Raw genomic sequence first — 19,380 nt, forward strand, 5'->3', positions numbered from 1 at the left:
CGAACCGTGCTATGTAGCGCCGGCTATCATAAATAATAAAAACACCCAGTCAAACCAGAAAAAATGAAGTCAAATGTTGAATTTTATTAATGACAAAGAGTCACATTTTTTAAGTTGCATTAAAAATGTTATGCCCAAAAAATACATTAATTCATTCATAAGATGAGAAGTTGATCAAAGCACTTGACTGCTGACTTCGTTTTTTCGGGAGGGAGTTAAACTTCAAACAGCGATTTTTATCGTTTTGTCTCCATGGAGATGTTGAAAATTTTAAGCGCCATCATTTATTATGTAGAACTCGTTATTGTTGTTGCGTTTGTGCACAAATTTATGTGATTTTTATGCGTAGACATAATTATAAAAGTCGCTTATGCTGGAGGATCCCAACGAGCCACAAGGGAAAGAAACGAAAAGCCATGCCCAACGATCTTCAGACTTCATTTACTGGCCACTTTTTGGTTCGGGATCCTAAGGTTGAGGATGGAGTTGGAGTTTGGTTGGAGTCGGCGCTCCAGCTACACCTCATATTGTCATAAATTATAAAGTTTTATGCGTAAATTAATGACCACGTTTTTTCCTCCGCTTATGGTTCGTTCGCAGGTAAGTCGATTGGAATATTTTCTCATATTTTCGGGATGCCAGATGCCCTTTCCATGAAGTGAGCATAGTAAGATTGGAACGTAGAATGGGTTGTATTATTTATTAACAGTAAAACACGTCTAAAATGTTTTAATTTAAATGGATAAACCGAATTTTCTGCTCCCTTTCTATATCTAAAGGCAAGCTTAAACTCGCACAAAATCATTGTAACCAAAGCAACAGTGACAACACAAAGATGAACAACACATGTAATCACTGAATTCAACAATTGCTTTTGATTAAACAAAAGAACAGTCTATCTATGCCCTTCTCTTTTCTCCAATCGGCTCATAAACAAAATCAAATAAATTAGTCAAAATGAGGGTGGCCTGATTGTTCCATGGCGAAGGGGCTTATGTGGGATAACCGCAAAGTGCGCAAAAAGTTCACTGGCAGAGATATGTTCAGTTTGGCATATTAGCTCAGATATGAGGTACGCTACCCTGTGTGGAAAATGCTGTTCGGTCTGAATATTAGACTTGAAAATATTAAAAGGAATTTGTCCCAAAATTCCTCCCCGAATCAAAAATAAATGTTCTTTTCCTTAAAATTCTGAAAATCCGTTGTTCTTTTTCACAATTTCCTCATGACGAACTGTATTTATTTTAAAAAAATATTTCGCAAGCCTCACAACTTTCTTCGGTCTGGTGTTCGTATAAGTACGATCAAAAGACGGGCCTACAATGTTATATTCATAATTCCCCCTATTACTTAGAGTACTTCCCGCCCAAAGCCCATTCAGTGTGAGGACTGGTCAAGTGGTCTGCGAGACCAATTTAAAGAAACACAGAAAGTTTGGGGGACAACCAAACATTGAGCGCGCCACTTCAAGCGCAATTTGTCATCAGCTTCGGGCACTCAATCATCCGGGGCAGCAAATAAAAGAACAAATTCAAAATTGGCCATGCTCTATAAGTCTTCGCCGGGACCAAGAGCCACTGCAGTATTATCATAAGTCCAGGAGAGGGGAGGACTTATCATTAGGCCTTGACGGGGCACGAGGCAAAGGTTTTGGCTGAAAGGCTCGCATGACGTCTTGTAATACGTCAATAACGACGGGTTGCCTAATAGATTGTTTATTTCTTATTCCTCCTTCGTTTTTTCATTATGATGAATTAAAGCACTTTGCCATATAGTAAGCATACCATAAAAATAGGTTTCTTTACGAATTTCTACTTTTGGTGGAAGTCGGTTCTGAAACTGAGGGTCATAAATTTTCACACGAAGGTGTCGCATTACAAACGAGCCTGAAGTCCAAGTCCCAAACTGGAAATGGAACCGGAACCAGTGCTGCCATCACTCAGCTTTAAAAACAGGACAGATAAGCCATAAAAAACAGGGAAAAAAAGGACAAAAAATTTAAGAAAGGGACAAAAAAAAGGACAAAAGTAAATGTGCCTACATTTTTCTGTTTTTACCAATGGGTTATATATTTACTTAATATAAATGGATTTTAAATAAAATTTAATTATGTAATGATCTACTGCGCCCGACTCACAACCTTCTTTGTTTGACCATTTTACCATGGTAAATTTTTGTGCGTATACGTAATAATCTTAAATTATTATAATAATTAATGCATTTCAAGTAACTATATTCGTAATACAAAAAAATTAAATATCTGAGTCAAACCCGAAAAAGAGTCGTTCAAATCTGAATTTTTTTTCTGTCAAAAAAGCAGAGAAAGTGCTTTCCTCTTTTTTTTGCTACAGAAAAAATCGTACTATAAAGAAAATCCATCGACTGCTTTACGTCTCTTTGATAATTTGTAAAAATAATTATTTTTTAAGTGCCGAACTGTAAGAATGATGGTTAAAAAGGCATTTTAGCAAATAAAAACAGGTTTATACACTTTCGACTAGCAAAACTAACACTCAAAACCTTTTTTTGAAAAAAGGATAGATTTCCGGATAGGGGATGTTTGAAATTTTTTCCGGATAAAGCCGTTAAAAAAAGGACAGATCTGTCCGGAAAGAGGACAAAATGGCAGCACTGACCGGAACCTCCCTCTCCGCACCGCTAGTTCCCTCTCGAGCACTCCCGATCGTTCCGTCTCGCCCAGGTAATTTGTCGCCTTATCTTGTCAACATTTTATTTTCAAGGGAGGGAGTGAGTGCGCGGCTCATGTGGGTAGCAATTAAGCGATAACTGAGTTGTAATTAGATAGGGACAGCTTCAGAATGAGTTTAGGGGCAGTGGGAAAATATTATCAGAGGTTTTGAAAACATAACTGTTTAAATTAGACAGTAGCAATTTGTTGTTTAAAAATTTTAATTGTTTAAAGTTCAACAGATAAGGGTCTAGTTTTTTCCTGAATCTAAGCTCAAGTTCCAATGGACATCGAAATTGAAAGTGATAGTTAAGAACAGTTTTATTTAAATCAAAATCAATTGTACTTAGCTATAAATAATTATAATATTTTAAATTAAAATTTTTAATTTAACACAATTTAATATAAAAGACAGGATCTCCCCTTATGGTATTACTAAACAAAAATCTATTCAAACTTATAAAAGAGTTTACGTACTTTATTGTTTCATTACACTTAAAGCTTTTTATTATTATTTAGCAAACTCACTTAGGTAATTTATGGCTGAGTTTAAACTCTGCTGTGGGCAACACCAACTCTGGGCTTAATAAAGCCACTAAATGCCGGGCAAACTGTCCGCCTCCGTTTAGCGCTTTCAGCCTCCTTTATAATCTCGTAACATCCATCAACCACTGAGGCCTGGAGGCGTGGCCGAGGGCTTTGCTTGATTAATTAGGTTTAAAATATTGCCCACCATTTAAAAACGCAAACAAAAACGCGCATCGCGTCAGAACGCAGCCCTCGACGACTCGACGATCTCACTTGTGGCCGGCTCAGCTCCTTTTGGGCCAAATTAATTAGCAGACATCACTTCGGGCTCGCAGTCGAGAGGGTCTCTTCTACTGACTGACTGGCACTTGGACCGCGTTTTGAAAAATGTTTGTTTTCGCTGTCCGTACATGATCTTCGATGGGCCGACATTTATCAGGAATTGTGTAAGGCTGAACAAGCACCTGTTCTGTTCACCATTAAAATTATTGTGCAACGGTGTCGGAGGCGGTTCGTCAAATGGTATAATTGTTTTTTGGCATTCGAGGGTGATCAATTTTTGAGGTTAATTTAACATCATATTTGTAATCGTTAGAACAGACATATTTCATTGGAATTGATGGGGTACGAGAATAAAAAGTCGACCATTAACGTTGTTATATTCTTATTGAGATTTGTCTATTGTCTAAAGAAACATATCACAAAGCCCTTTGAAATCTAAGTGGTAAACGTATTAAATGTAACTTTCGATTTCGATGTACCTACACTATATAATGTACAGATAATGGAAGTCTGATAAATTATTGCAAGAACTTCTGATACCTAATTTTATAGGATTTAGAAATAAAGTTAAGTAAAAGCGAATTCTTAGCAAATCATCTTAACGTTTTCCCTAAGTCTATTATTGTATTTAATGATTTACTTCGTTCCTTTATAAACGCATATCGAAATATTCCATTAATCAGCAATTAACAATAATAATATTACATTTCACATACCCACCACGTCATCCCCATAAATTAATAATAAAATCGTATAATCATATTGTGTCATATGTGTAATCGTTATATTATCGGGGCACACAATTTAATTGCCCCAACCACAAAAGTGGCACATGTATGTATGTATATATAGCTATTAGCAGGGTCGTGAGATGAGGAGGGTGCGAGGGTGGCCGAGCATATGGCACTTGAATGATTTTTATTGCTTCCAGCGACAAAAACAAGGAAACGTTGAACAAACCCCAAAATTGCCCTTTTTGGCGTTGATGGAAGGCAGAGTGTAGCACAGTAGCACTTAAGTGCAAAAGCAAAAGAACAACATTTTGCGTATATATATAGAGGGTGCAAATCCACCCTCTCGATTGGGGATAGCCAGCAACGACTAAAATGGCAATGAATCGAAATTGATACACCCCCCAAATTTTAACGCCGCATTGAGAGACTCCACAGGGAGCAAAAGCTGCGAACGCATCGCACATCCTGTCGGGCGACTGCCGAGCGTCAGGACGAAGCAAATACGAGACGCTCACGCAGCTTGGCAATTGGTTGGTTCAGATCCAGAGGAATCCATGGAGGGGGAGGTACTCCGGGGCCCAGGACCCCCACCAGGATCTCGGCGTCAGCATCATCATTGGCGACATTTAAGCAAGCACATCCCTGCACAGGAAGAAAGGATTGAGGAAACTATACCGCAGAATTAGGACTTATTTTTAGAGCTAAGGAATAAATAAAATTTGTTAGTTCAGCCAAAGAAAATTTAAGAGTCATTAGATTAATTTTTTATTCCGTCTGTCTTGTAATATTTCTGTTAAGCAGACAATCTATTTTAGCGGAATTTAAGAATAATAAAATTATTATTAGTTTTATCATTGCTAAGTACTGTAGTATCTCCCTTTTCAAAAATATATTATAAATGGTTTAATTGAAAGTCCAGTATGTTTTATAAGGCTGGTTTTATTGAATGGAGAAACTATTTAAGTTAACCATTTAAATATGTAGGTAGGTATTTCATATTTTTGAACACTACTTCCACTATTTCCATGTACTTTTCTCTGTGTAGCTCCTTTACCACGTCCTTAATTCAATCAAATCCATTTGGTGTCCCCATCTCAACGAAGTGCGTCATCGTCATCGCCTTGATCCAATTCGGCTCCACGGGAAATTTAATTACCCACGTCCATGGTTGTTTTTCGTTGTCGTTGGCTTGGCGACAGAAACACAGTCCTTTTTAAAATCCAATAAAGTGTCGTACAATTAAGTGACACGGATATCCTGCCGAGCCCAGTCCAATCGGATTGGGAATTCGTTTCATTCGGGTTCCTGTCAGTGTTTTAGTTTCGGCTTTGTCCTTCCCTTTGACTTAGAGCCTTTCGTCGTAATCTGTTTGTTTTACAGCTTCTGTCGCATTATGGCAACTCAATTAGCCGAAATGTTGTTTTAATCAACAGGAATTAAGTCTACAAGGGGATGTTCAACAATAACTTTATCTGATATTGTTAGGGGTTTTGCATGTCTTATACATTTGTGGAGGATGTCATTTGGTTGACCTTATTCGGCGCTTGTGAAAACCTTTGCTGTATAATAATTATTATAAATATAATTTGTCTCAATATTATAAATATTATTCATTATTATAAAGTCTATAAATATTTAAAGTAATCATATTGTTCGATTTAATCATCTGTCGGCAAACTTGCGGTAAGCGGACATAGAAAATAGCTCTGCCCGTTCTCTGCTGTCCGTACAGTGTACAGCGGGGGCACAGTTAAATGTTATTGTACCGAACGCTGTTTAATTTCACAGATGATTTCCATTTAGCAAAGGCTTTATTAAAAAACAAGAAAGGAAGCTACCTTCGGCCAGGCGAAGCTTATATACCCTTGCAGATAAAAGAATGCTCACTCGGTGAGAATCCAGGGATTCCAGATTCAGGGTTTCTATTTATTTAAATTTTGTTTTTAAGTAGTCAAGAATCAAAACGCCTACTTCCTACAAAGTTACAATGAATTTTCTTATATTTCTATGAATATTCCTATGGGAGCCTTAAGATATAGTGGTCCGATCCGGGTCGCTCCGACATATGTACTACCTGCAATAGAAAGAAGACTTTTGGGAAAGTTTCATCGCGATAGCTTTAGAAACGGCTATTGGTGCTGATCAAGAATATATATACTTTATGTGGTCGGAAACGTCTCCTTCACTGCGTTGCAAACATCTGACTGAAATTATAATACCCTCTACAAGGGTATAAAGAATACACTCAAAAAAAAAACAGCCCGAAATCGCCATTAAATCAAGAAATTCGCCATGAATTTCAGTCGATGGCGATTTACCGTATTTTTTAGAAAGGAATTTTCTAAAATTTAGAAAAAAATTTCTGAAAAGCAGAAATATTTTTCTAAAATCAAGAAAAAATTGCCATAAAATTGCGAACAAACTAGAATTTTTTTCTTAAAATAAGAAAGGACTTTTTTTATTTTCAGAAAATTTTCTTTATTTTAATAAAATGTATACATATTTATTTTACTATTTTATTTCCTAAACAAGAAAGAGAAAAGAAAATGAAAAAGATGAAAAGAAAATTATTAATATTTCCTAAACAAAAAAGGAAAACAAAACAAAAAATATAAAAAAAACAAAAAAAGATAAAAATTACATTATAAATATTTCCTAAACAAAAAAGAGAAAAGAAAACAAAAAAGATAAAAAATTATTAATATTAATATTAAGTAAATATTTAATATATTACCTATTATTAAAATTTACTTACTTACTGTCAAATTATCAACAATACCTGAAATTGAAATTATTCCTGCAATTGAAAATAAAAATTAATATTAGAGAAGGATGGTATTTGCGGCCTGCAATAGTATGCCCTTTGCTTACCATAAATTTTCACACACTTACCAAATTTATATTTAAATTAATTTAAATTGCTTACCTATTAATTGCCTCTTAGAGGGATCGCACTTTAACTTTCTTAAATAGGCTCAACACAAACTTATTACTTGCAATGCTCATCATAAACTGAGCACAAGGGTTCAAAATGTAGCGCAACGCAAGCAACTCTCTCGCGAGAGACTGCATTTCCAAAACAACAACGCAATAAAAGTTACAGCTACGCACAAGAAAATTCTCGATCATACGCACAATCACACATAAACATATACATACATACGCCAAAAACTGTCGTCGCAACGCGCCGCGGACTAACCCCTTGTCTTCTTCTTTTTCGTTTCGAAGAAAGAGTGAGAAGCATAAAAGAATTACAAAAAGTTTTTCTTAAATCTATGGTGATTTTCTAATTCTACTTTTCTGTTTTCAAGAAAACATTTTTTTTTAATTCAGAAAAATTCTTAAAATTTAGAAAAATTTACCGTATTTTTTATGGCGACTTTCTAGATTATAGGAAGGGCTGAAGTACATTTTTTCTTAATTTAATGGCGAAATCGCCATTAATTTATAAAAATTTTTGGAGAGCAAACTAGAAAAAAACACCATTGATTTAAGAAAAAAAATCATTTTTCTAAATTTTAGAAAGGTTTTTCATAAAATTCTGTTTTTATGGTCTTTTTTCCTAGATTCAAGAAAACAATTTCTAAAATTCAGAAAATTTTATAAAATTAAGAAAAAATTTCATTTTATGGCGATTTTCTAAAATTTAGGAAAAAAAAATTTTTGAGTGTACTTAAAGATAATTCTAATAATTCTTCTAATTCTAAAATTCCAACACTTTGTAGGTAACGAACTATAACGAACTATATTTAACTAAAATTTAGTTGTCCCTCTGCCGTTTCCTTGCAGGCCTTGGTGACCTTGCCCTCAAACTCGCGAGGACAAACTTCGGCTTCATTAGCTTCAGAGAACGGCTCAACTCAACGGCCACTTCAATCCCATCTCGAGAAGTCGACTACTTCAGAAATGTAACTCCTTTTATTCCGGCAGCCAAGGACCAACACTTGAGCGGAAAGTGTTGAAGGCAAAAGCCAAACGGTTGTCAGTCACTTCAGGGCAAAAAGTCGGGAAAAGCAAGTAGGAAAGCCCAACGACTTCCACTTGAACACTTTTCAATGAAAATCCACCACAAGAAATGTGCAACCGAATGCGCATTTGCAACTAAGCGAAAATAAAAGCTGCCAAAAAACAAAGTCCGTTCCATTCATGTAATTACCGACCAGGGGAATGAATAGCTCCGGGACTCCTGAGCCCGGAAGTTGTCAAATGGAGCGTGAGAAAGTTTCTGGCGCGCTTTTCGTGAAGGCTGGATGCTAAATTAGAAGTCAAAACGGCAACCCAGAAGTGGAATAAAATTGCACACCTTCCTTTTAGTTTCGAGAAGTAGGAGTTCCAAGATCCCGACTAAGGGGAGAGTTATAGGCGAACCGGAGAGGTCGACCCCCATTACAGAGCCGGGCCAATTGTCCAACTTCCGGGCGTATCGAATTTCCAGATTCCGCGCATTTAAAGTCAAGTAAATGTCAGCATCCTTGCGACCGGTTCCCGAACTTCTTTGGACTTTGCCTTTTGCCTTCAGCCACCGCCAGCAATAATTTCGCCGATTCGGCTCGAGGTCGACCCTCCCAACCGATCCACCCCATCTCCGAGTACATATATTCCCTCACCTTTCCCGCCCTAATTGTTCAGTCAGTCGACACGCCCCTCTGAAAGGGCGTGGATGGGAGTGCTCGAGTCCTTTGTTCCGCTTTTCTTCGAGCCAACTTTAGTCCTTGTTCTTTTGCTCAGCTCCTGCACTAATGAGGGTCCTTGGCAGCTCCTTCTTCCGCCATTGACACATTGCCGTTAGCCTCGATTCCTTTGTATTTTGTCAAATATTTGCGAGCGTTTCATTCCTTCCGAGATCTTGAGCGTTTTTAAAAGCGCATAAATATTTATGCAATGAAGTAAAAATTACTAAAAGCCCGGGACAGAGGGTTGCAGATCCATAAGATCGCAGAGTTAGGTTTGTATTTTTTGTTGCTAAGCACTGAAGGATTCAAGCTTTCAATGATTTTATGAGAGGTGCCGAATGTTAATGAAACACTTTTTGACAGTTTTCAGATATTTGCTCGTTGCATATTTTAATTCTGAATTAATAATTTCGGGGAGGAAAGTTAATAACGAAGAAAGAATATCAGCAGTTTTCTTAAAGGAAATACTGGCCGAATTTTTAGAAATATTTCTTTGTTATTTGTTACATACAAATTCTCTTTTGTTCAGAAGTGAAATTTGTATTTTGCTACTTGATACTTCTTTTGACAGCTCCGGTATCCTTGTCAGGTGCTCCTGCAGTCAACAATTTCATGGAACATTTCAATCTTCAACAAGCATCTGTCAATGATACTTTGGCCAATCATAAGTCATGACTGAAAACTGCTGACCTCATCACACCTACGAAGACACGAAGAACCACTTACTCAGGTAGTTAGGAATGAGGCTTGTCGAGTAGCGGGAAATCAATTTAATCCTATTTCAAAATCCAACAAGGAACTGCCATTTCCAGAGACTCCTTTTGCAGGGGCGTGTGCAAAGTCCCTTGGAGAGAAAGGTCCGAATCGAGAGGCCGGACAGAGGGCCAAAACAGGTCCAATGTTAACAAGTGCCGTTAAAACTTAATTAGCTGGATTTTCGAGAGGAAGAGGGTCTAGGTCAGTTGGTTTCAGCCACCTACTGCGTGTGCCGCAGGACAAACGCCCCGAGGGACCTTCACGAGTTCCTTCCCGGGTTCCTTTGCTCTTGCTTCCTCCCCGCTCGCCAACAATCCCACGTGTTTACACTTGCCGCTGATTGTGGTCGATCTCCTTGGCTCGGCTGTTTGTTTGTTTAAAGTGGGTTGGATTGGATATTGTCGTCGATTCGGGCCCCGGACTCACATGCCGCTATCTCAAAGGGTCCATCTCCTGGCGTCGCCTAGGGACAAGCTTAATTTGATTTTATTGATAACAAATTATGTCCCGCGACAAGGCAGCAGCCATAACCACAACAAAGCAACGAAAACTGGAAAGCGGAAAAATATCAATATCAGTTTATCTGTCTAACAATTTTATTAGCCAAGAATCGTCGATGGCTGAAGTCGTTGTTGTTGGTTCCCCAGCTGCAATACTCTTTTTTTTCTGGGGTGTTCAAATGTGTTCAATAGGGTGGGTCGATATGGGACCCCAAAAACCGTACACTCATAGAAATTTTCCGGTAAAATCGCCCTAAAAACAAGGAAAATCGCCCTAAAACGGGGGTCAATGGCGACTAGGCAACAAAATTAGGGCAAATTGCCCTAAAAATACGGGTGAATTTGTCACACATTTAGGGCGATTTTTTGTAGATCTAGGGCGATTTTTCTATTTTCAAAGCTAATTGCCCTAAAAATAGGAAATGAGACCCTTAAACTAAAGGCAGTTTCCTTTGAATCCAGGGCGATTTTTCTGGACTTATAGGCGAATTGCCCTGGAAATCGGAAAAAATACCTTTAAACTAAAGGCAGTTTTTTATAAATCTAGGGTGTTTTTCTGGATTTTAGGGCGAATTGCCCTAGAAATAAGGAAAAATATCCTAAAATTAAAGGCAGATTTTCATAAATCTAGGGCGTTTTCTGTGGATTTATAGGCGAATTGCCCTAAAATATGTAAAATGCTCCCCAAAATTTCACGGCCATTTTTCATTAATAAAAATACGATTTCAATATATTTTTTTTTGTTTTTTCTTTTTATATTTTTGTTTGTTGTTATTTACACAATTTATAATTGTTGTATTACTACTTATAATATTTTATTTTCTACTTATTCTTATTGCTAAAACATTGCTATTTACACACTCATAGAAATTTTTACCTAAATACTAGAAAAGTCGCCCTAAAACCGAGGTCGCCCTAAAACTACGGAAAATTTTCTTATTATACGGGTGGCTAGCCCTAAATATACGAAAAATCGCCATGGAAAATATTTTTTAGGGTTAGTTTTTTCAAAAAGGTAAATTTGTCCTGTTTTTTAGGGCGAATTTTTATGAGTCGACTCCAAAAGTTATTCCTTCTTTTTATGGCGAAATCGCCCTAAAACGTTGAACAAAATAGCAAAAAAAATGTTCTGAAATTGCCCTAAAAACAAGGAAGAGTCAGACGAAATTTTAAGACGCAGTTAATGGATACATATGTAATGCATGTGTGTATGTGTGTGTGGTTGACAGGTCAAAACAAGTGAATGTGTGTGTATATTAGGTCGGACCTTTTTCTTCTTCTTTGCTACTTTTCGTCCGTTGCAGTGGCAAGGGTGTGGGTAGAAAGAGTTGCATTGTCTAGCCTTTGTCACAATTTTTCGGACGCTTGGAAGTGAATGACGTGTTTTTGAGTAACTATTTGTTTGTGAGAAAGTAAAAAAATGGAAACGGTATTAAAGGACTTGGGAGGCGATGCTTTCTCTGGAATTTTTTCTGGTAAGTACATACATATATAAATGTGCAATTTGAATATCAATAAGTTATTGAATTTACATATCTGTAACAGAACGAAAATTCAGCATTGAAACTTTAAAAAATTTGACTTGGGAGCAGCTACGAGGTGAAATTCCTGTGGAGCTAGTCGGCCCAGCAGTAGAATTTTTTAAAAAATTGGAAATGTGGCAAAACAAAGTAAGAAAATTAATAAGAGTATACATATGTATGTATGTGCATATGTAAACAGTGTTTGAGTCAAAAAGATGATGCAACAGAACACACACATACATATATATCTATACCGCATGCACAAATGCATATTCAAAAACAACCCCCAAATTTCTATTGCGTCATATTGTCAGCGGTCGAAATTTGTTTGTCGGTTTTTTTTCTAGAAGTTGCAGTAAATGCAATCGCACGCTAAATGAAAATTGTGTGTGTTGGTTGTGCATTTTTAAAATCATATCTAAAAATTTGTTTTCTTTAAAAGGACGACGTTAAGGCTATTACGGATCCCGAAAGAAGTGTTTGCGTACCTCGAATTATAGCAAAAAGCAGAAAAGGGAAGCTAATTCTCAAGCACTTTTCAGAACTTAAAACTCTTAGCTCCCAATTAAGAAAAGATTTAAGTTCTCTAATATGCGAATATTTACTCGGAAAAGAGTTTAAGGCAAGGCAAAATTTGTTGGAGGACATAGCCAACCAAATTGCGGAACTTTTTGAGTCTGAGACGGCTGTAAGTAAATGTAACACAGTTAAAAATATTAAAGTAAAACATTTTGGTAACTTTTTAGGACACATACTTCTTAAGAATCAAAGGAAAGAAACCATGCGGCTTACTGTACAGCCACTATTACAACATTAAAGCCCGGTATAGCAGTGCGAAAAGCCGAAAACTTCTTCCGAAAACTAAGGAAAACGAGTGTCCAAATCTGCAATTGCCTCCTATACAAGGTAAGTAATTTACCTTTGTAGTGCTTACATGTTAACTTTCATATATTGATAAATAATAGATGAAGTCGAGTTGGCCTTGAATTGGCTCAAATTTAATATTGAGCCATTCGAGTCTGTAATAACCCACTGGAACTCCACATTTCAATGGAGATGCGATTTTCTCAAGTCGGATGCCAATCTTCTCGAGGTATTTGAAGAGTTTCCAATTTTATCTCAATCCTTTGGATATAACCTGGTAAGCTCTAAAAGACTTTTGTAAAATCGTTTTTTCCTAACATAAGTAAATAATTTAGATCGAGAACGACTTCGAGCTAATACATCCAGCTTCCGCAAACCTCTTTTCGAAGAAGTGGGACGACTTCAAGGTAAAAATTGTTCCCCTTTTAAGAGGGAAGGTAAAGGAGCAACAGACAATAAACCTGCTCAAATCGTTGGAAAACAACTCCGAAGGTATGTGCTTTTTGTTTTTTTTTCTATTCCCATTCAATAATTAGACTTTTCCAATTTAAATAGACAAACAATCAACTTTATTGTGGCTTGCGATCCACGCAGTGTTGGTGCCAACAACCAGAACAAAAAAGGACGGCGGGAGCAAGAGCGCGAAGCTCACCATTGAAGACTCGCGAAGCCGTTTCCTGGTTTGGAAGGCTACTGTTGGTGAACTGCAGACCCATTTAAAGGCATTAACGGAAAACTACTACACCGGAAAGCAGAAACTGCAGCCATTTATCTGCGCCGTGGGATCGACCCCGTATGACCTTGGTGAATTTGCAATTTACCTCTCAGGTGTTTTTTATAAAATGCCAAGTTTATTGAAAAGCATTGAGGTGTGTTTTAAAATATTTTTTGTTTTGAACCTCGAGTTCCCACCAGAATGTGCTTTGGTATGGACATTGATACAAAAACTGTTTTTCGAGATTAACCTAGAGTCAGATAAGAAAAGTAAAGCCCTTTCGGAACTCTTGAACGACTATCGAAATTTAAAACTGTAAATATTTTAGATATTAGTTTCCATTTATTATATTTTTTTTCTGTTTTGACATACTTTGAAGTTTAGATGTTAGTTGCATTTCTCTATTTTTTTATTTTTTGACATATTTTGAAGTTTAGTTTTTAGTTTAATTTATCTTCTTTTTTTATTTTTTGACATATTTTGAAGTTTAGTTTTTAGTTGCATTTATCTTATTTTTTTTATTTTTGGCATAGGTTTTAATTTACATTTATCACATTTTTTTAAGTTGACTTAGGTATTAGTTCAGGTATTAAATTTTTATCGTATTATTTGTATTATCATATTACATATTCTGAGTACACGACAGCAGACTTAAAGTCTTTAAAAGAATGCATACAGTTTCACAATAGGGAGTACACCGTTCTGTTTAATGATTCGCTAAAACCCAAACACCATTTTCTGAACCATTACTTCCAGATCGTTCAAGAGTCAGGGCCAGTCAAGCACTTATGGACATTTCCATTTGAGGCAAATCATAAGAGATTGAAAACTTACACCAAAAATATAACATCTCGTAAAAATGTTATTCTCTCTTTGGCCAAGAAAATGTGCATAAACTTTGCGGATTTTGTGCACACTTTTGAAGTCCAAGATGTAGTTTTAAGCAAATCGGGGTGCCTCAGCCATAGTTCCTTGTACAGCAATGAAATTGCTAACTTTATTTCAAGTACTGATAATATAACTTGCCATGTATAAGCAAAGCTGCGAAACATAATTTACAAAATAGGTTTCATTTTATATGGCTACGAACCAGATTTTAAAGCATTTGAAATAAAAGAAATCTGCTCAATCCAAAATAAATTATTATTTCTATGTATGGAATTAGAAGTTAAATATGATAGTCATTTAACTAGCTATGAAATTATAAAACACTCAGTATTTAGCGTAATAAATTTAAAAGACTTAAAATTTCCTCCGGCGGAAGCACACATGCTAATGACCAAAAAATACATAAAGCCTAATCATTATTTTTAAGATCAATGTAATTAGCAATGCACTCATAGAAATTTTCCGGTAAAATCGCCCTAAAAACAAGGAAAATCGCCCTAAAACGGGGGTCAATGGCGACTAGGCAACAAAATTAGGGCAAATTGCCCTAAAAATACGGGTGAATTTGTCACACATTTAGGGCGATTTTTTGTAGATCTAGGGCGATTTTTCTATTTTCAAAGCTAATTGCCCTAAAAATAGGAAATGAGACCCTTAAACTAAAGGCAGTTTCCTTTGAATCCAGGGCGATTTTTCTGGACTTATAGGCGAATTGCCCTGGAAATCGGAAAAAATACCTTTAAACTAAAGGCAGTTTTTTATAAATCTAGGGTGTTTTTCTGGATTTTAGGGCGAATTGCCCTAGAAATAAGGAAAAATATCCTAAAATTAAAGGCAGATTTTCATAAATCTAGGGCGTTTTCTGTGGATTTATAGGCGAATTGCCCTAAAATATGTAAAATGCTCCCCAAAATTTCACGGCCATTTTTCATTAATAAAAATACGATTTCAATATATTTTTTTTTGTTTTTTCTTTTTATATTTTTGTTTGTTGTTATTTACACAATTTATAATTGTTGTATTACTACTTATAATATTTTATTTTCTACTTATTCTTATTGCTAAAACATTGCTATTTACATTGCTAATTACATTGATCTTAAAAATAATGATTAGGCTTTATGTATTTTTTGGTCATTAGCATGTGTGCTTCCGCCGGAGGAAATTTTAAGTCTTTTAAATTTATTACGCTAAATACTGAGTGTTTTATAATTTCATAGCTAGTTAAATGACTATCATATTTAACTTCTAATTCCATACATAGAAATAATAATTTATTTTGGATTGAGCAGATTTCTTTTATTTCAAATGCTTTAAAATCTGGTTCGTAGCCATATAAAATGAAACCTATTTTGTAAATTATGTTTCGCAGCTTTGCTTATACATGGCAAGTTATATTATCAGTACTTGAAATAAAGTTAGCAATTTCATTGCTGTACAAGGAACTATGGCTGAGGCACCCCGATTTGCTTAAAACTACATCTTGGACTTCAAAAGTGTGCACAAAATCCGCAAAGTTTATGCACATTTTCTTGGCCAAAGAGAGAATAACATTTTTACGAGATGTTATATTTTTGGTGTAAGTTTTCAATCTCTTATGATTTGCCTCAAATGGAAATGTCCATAAGTGCTTGACTGGCCCTGACTCTTGAACGATCTGGAAGTAATGGTTCAGAAAATGGTGTTTGGGTTTTAGCGAATCATTAAACAGAACGGTGTACTCCCTATTGTGAAACTGTATGCATTCTTTTAAAGACTTTAAGTCTGCTGTCGTGTACTCAGAATATGTAATATGATAATACAAATAATACGATAAAAATTTAATACCTGAACTAATACCTAAGTCAACTTAAAAAAATGTGATAAATGTAAATTAAAACCTATGCCAAAAATAAAAAAAATAAGATAAATGCAACTAAAAACTAAACTTCAAAATATGTCAAAAAATAAAAAAAGAAGATAAATTAAACTAAAAACTAAACTTCAAAATATGTCAAAAAATAAAAAAATAGAGAAATGCAACTAACATCTAAACTTCAAAGTATGTCAAAACAGAAAAAAAATATAATAAATGGAAACTAATATCTAAAATATTTACAGTTTTAAATTTCGATAGTCGTTCAAGAGTTCCGAAAGGGCTTTACTTTTCTTATCTGACTCTAGGTTAATCTCGAAAAACAGTTTTTGTATCAATGTCCATACCAAAGCACATTCTGGTGGGAACTCGAGGTTCAAAACAAAAAATATTTTAAAACACACCTCAATGCTTTTCAATAAACTTGGCATTTTATAAAAAACACCTGAGAGGTAAATTGCAAATTCACCAAGGTCATACGGGGTCGATCCCACGGCGCAGATAAATGGCTGCAGTTTCTGCTTTCCGGTGTAGTAGTTTTCCGTTAATGCCTTTAAATGGGTCTGCAGTTCACCAACAGTAGCCTTCCAAACCAGGAAACGGCTTCGCGAGTCTTCAATGGTGAGCTTCGCGCTCTTGCTCCCGCCGTCCTTTTTTGTTCTGGTTGTTGGCACCAACACTGCGTGGATCGCAAGCCACAATAAAGTTGATTGTTTGTCTATTTAAATTGGAAAAGTCTAATTATTGAATGGGAATAGAAAAAAAAACAAAAAGCACATACCTTCGGAGTTGTTTTCCAACGATTTGAGCAGGTTTATTGTCTGTTGCTCCTTTACCTTCCCTCTTAAAAGGGGAACAATTTTTACCTTGAAGTCGTCCCACTTCTTCGAAAAGAGGTTTGCGGAAGCTGGATGTATTAGCTCGAAGTCGTTCTCGATCTAAATTATTTACTTATGTTAGGAAAAAACGATTTTACAAAAGTCTTTTAGAGCTTACCAGGTTATATCCAAAGGATTGAGATAAAATTGGAAACTCTTCAAATACCTCGAGAAGATTGGCATCCGACTTGAGAAAATCGCATCTCCATTGAAATGTGGAGTTCCAGTGGGTTATTACAGACTCGAATGGCTCAATATTAAATTTGAGCCAATTCAAGGCCAACTCGACTTCATCTATTATTTATCAATATATGAAAGTTAACATGTAAGCACTACAAAGGTAAATTACTTACCTTGTATAGGAGGCAATTGCAGATTTGGACACTCGTTTTCCTTAGTTTTCGGAAGAAGTTTTCGGCTTTTCGCACTGCTATACCGGGCTTTAATGTTGTAATAGTGGCTGTACAGTAAGCCGCATGGTTTCTTTCCTTTGATTCTTAAGAAGTATGTGTCCTAAAAAGTTACCAAAATGTTTTACTTTAATATTTTTAACTGTGTTACATTTACTTACAGCCGTCTCAGACTCAAAAAGTTCCGCAATTTGGTTGGCTATGTCCTCCAACAAATTTTGCCTTGCCTTAAACTCTTTTCCGAGTAAATATTCGCATATTAGAGAACTTAAATCTTTTCTTAATTGGGAGCTAAGAGTTTTAAGTTCTGAAAAGTGCTTGAGAATTAGCTTCCCTTTTCTGCTTTTTGCTATAATTCGAGGTACGCAAACACTTCTTTCGGGATCCGTAATAGCCTTAACGTCGTCCTTTTAAAGAAAACAAATTTTTAGATATGATTTTAAAAATGCACAACCAACACACACAATTTTCATTTAGCGTGCGATTGCATTTACTGCAACTTCTAGAAAAAAAACCGACAAACAAATTTCGACCGCTGACAATATGACGCAATAGAAATTTGGGGGTTGTTTTTGAATATGCATTTGTGCATGCGGTATAGATATATATGTATGTGTGTGTTCTGTTGCATCATCTTTTTGACTCAAACACTGTTTACATATGCACATACATACATATGTATACTCTTATTAATTTTCTTACTTTGTTTTGCCACATTTCCAATTTTTTAAAAAATTCTACTGCTGGGCCGACTAGCTCCACAGGAATTTCACCTCGTAGCTGCTCCCAAGTCAAATTTTTTAAAGTTTCAATGCTGAATTTTCGTTCTGTTACAGATATGTAAATTCAATAACTTATTGATATTCAAATTGCACATTTATATATGTATGTACTTACCAGAAAAAATTCCAGAGAAAGCATCGCCTCCCAAGTCCTTTAATACCGTTTCCATTTTTTTACTTTCTCACAAACAAATAGTTACTCAAAAACACGTCATTCACTTCCAAGCGTCCGAAAAATTGTGACAAAGGCTAGACAATGCAACTCTTTCTACCCACACCCTTGCCACTGCAACGGACGAAAAGTAGCAAAGAAGAAGAAAAAGGTCCGACCTAATATACACACACATTCACTTGTTTTGACCTGTCAACCACACACACATACACACATGCATTACATATGTATCCATTAACTGCGTCTTAAAATTTCGTCTGACTCTTCCTTGTTTTTAGGGCAATTTCAGAACATTTTTTTTGCTATTTTGTTCAACGTTTTAGGGCGATTTCGCCATAAAAAGAAGGAATAACTTTTGGAGTCGACTCATAAAAATTCGCCCTAAAAAACAGGACAAATTTACCTTTTTGAAAAAACTAACCCTAAAAAATATTTTCCATGGCGATTTTTCGTATATTTAGGGCTAGCCACCCGTATAATAAGAAAATTTTCCGTAGTTTTAGGGCGACCTCGGTTTTAGGGCGACTTTTCTAGTATTTAGGTAAAAATTTCTATGAGTGTATAGTGGGAATGTAATCTTTAAAGGATTCTAAGCCATATTGGCGAACATACTTATGGTCTAAAATGACGTTTAACCCCCCCAAACGCGAATGAAAAATACTGTTTTTTTGAGAAAAATATCACAGCAGTCAGCACAGATATATTACTGAATATCAATGTCAAATTTTTATTTCAAATTTAGTAATACATCTGAGCTGACTACTATGATATTTTCCTCAAAAAAAGTTGTATTTTTCATTCGCGTTTGGGGGGGGGTCAAACGTAATTTTAGAACATAAGTATGTTCGCCAATATGGCTTAGAATCCTTTAAAGATTACGTTCCCCCTATACGATTCATCACTTTTTTCGGCCCCATACAAATCGACCCGCCCTAGTGTTCAATCAAGCCAAAGGATACCATTGAGATTACCAATCAACAATCATTACCGTTTCTTATGATTTCCAATAAGTGTAGTTAAAATATACTTTTAGAAATTTTATTAGACTTTTTTATTTAATGCGAAATCTAATAATAGTTTTGTAACAAAAATTTGTAAAAGTAAAAATCAAAACTTATATTTTTTATAAGC

General features: G+C 35.7%; 2 protein-coding genes across 6 annotated transcripts; one reads left to right on the plus strand and one right to left on the minus strand.

The window, feature by feature from the left end:
- Positions 1-11,447: 11,447 nt before the first annotated feature.
- Positions 11,448-14,732, plus strand: LOC138913558 (uncharacterized). Of its 3 annotated transcripts, none has more exons than XM_070217539.1 (8): positions 11,448-11,637; positions 11,708-11,832; positions 12,128-12,373; positions 12,432-12,591; positions 12,651-12,826; positions 12,885-13,041; positions 13,105-13,353; positions 14,021-14,208. In XM_070217539.1, the coding sequence occupies exons 1-8, from the start codon at positions 11,583-11,585 to the stop codon at positions 14,068-14,070; spliced, it is 1,218 nt and encodes a 405-aa protein (XP_070073640.1). In that variant the 5' UTR covers positions 11,448-11,582; the 3' UTR covers positions 14,071-14,208. The 3 variants fall into 3 exon arrangements, with proteins under 3 accessions (XP_070073640.1, XP_070073638.1, XP_070073639.1); XM_070217537.1 differs by having other exon boundaries at positions 11,451-11,637; positions 13,105-13,418; positions 14,021-14,732; XM_070217538.1 differs by lacking the exon at positions 11,708-11,832 and having other exon boundaries at positions 11,514-11,637; positions 13,105-13,418; positions 14,021-14,732.
- Positions 14,733-15,202: 470 nt separating this feature from the next.
- On the minus strand, positions 15,203-18,373 carry LOC138913557 (uncharacterized). 3 transcript variants are annotated; one of them, XM_070217533.1, is made up of 8 exons: positions 18,193-18,368; positions 17,998-18,122; positions 17,457-17,702; positions 17,239-17,398; positions 17,004-17,179; positions 16,789-16,945; positions 16,412-16,725; positions 15,203-15,809 (listed from the first exon to the last, which is right to left on the minus strand). In XM_070217533.1, the coding sequence occupies exons 1-8, from the start codon at positions 18,245-18,247 to the stop codon at positions 15,531-15,533; spliced, it is 1,512 nt and encodes a 503-aa protein (XP_070073634.1). In that variant the 5' UTR covers positions 18,248-18,368; the 3' UTR covers positions 15,203-15,530. The 3 variants fall into 3 exon arrangements, with proteins under 3 accessions (XP_070073634.1, XP_070073635.1, XP_070073636.1); XM_070217535.1 differs by having other exon boundaries at positions 15,622-15,809; positions 16,477-16,725; positions 18,193-18,373; XM_070217534.1 differs by lacking the exon at positions 17,998-18,122 and having other exon boundaries at positions 18,193-18,321.
- Positions 18,374-19,380: the final 1,007 nt, after the last annotated feature.

The sequence above is a fragment of the Drosophila takahashii genome, chromosome 3R, assembly GCF_030179915.1.
Source record: "Drosophila takahashii strain IR98-3 E-12201 chromosome 3R, DtakHiC1v2, whole genome shotgun sequence".
Lineage (NCBI taxonomy): Eukaryota > Metazoa > Arthropoda > Insecta > Diptera > Drosophilidae > Drosophila > Drosophila takahashii.

Coding starts and splice junctions, on each gene's coding strand:
- LOC138913558 (XM_070217537.1), top strand. CDS start 11,583: ATGGAAACGGTATTAAAGGACTTGGGAGGCGATGCTTTCTCTGGAATT. Junction 11,833..12,127: donor TGGAAATGTGGCAAAACAAA/GTAAGAAAATTA, acceptor TTTCTTTAAAAG/GACGACGTTAAGGCTATTAC. Junction 12,827..12,884: donor AATCCTTTGGATATAACCTG/GTAAGCTCTAAA, acceptor TAAATAATTTAG/ATCGAGAACGACTTCGAGCT.
- LOC138913557 (XM_070217533.1), bottom strand. CDS start 18,247: ATGGAAACGGTATTAAAGGACTTGGGAGGCGATGCTTTCTCTGGAATT. Junction 17,180..17,238: donor GCAATTGCCTCCTATACAAG/GTAAGTAATTTA, acceptor GATAAATAATAG/ATGAAGTCGAGTTGGCCTTG. Junction 15,810..16,411: donor GTTTATTGAAAAGCATTGAG/GTGTGTTTTAAA, acceptor CATTACTTCCAG/ATCGTTCAAGAGTCAGGGCC.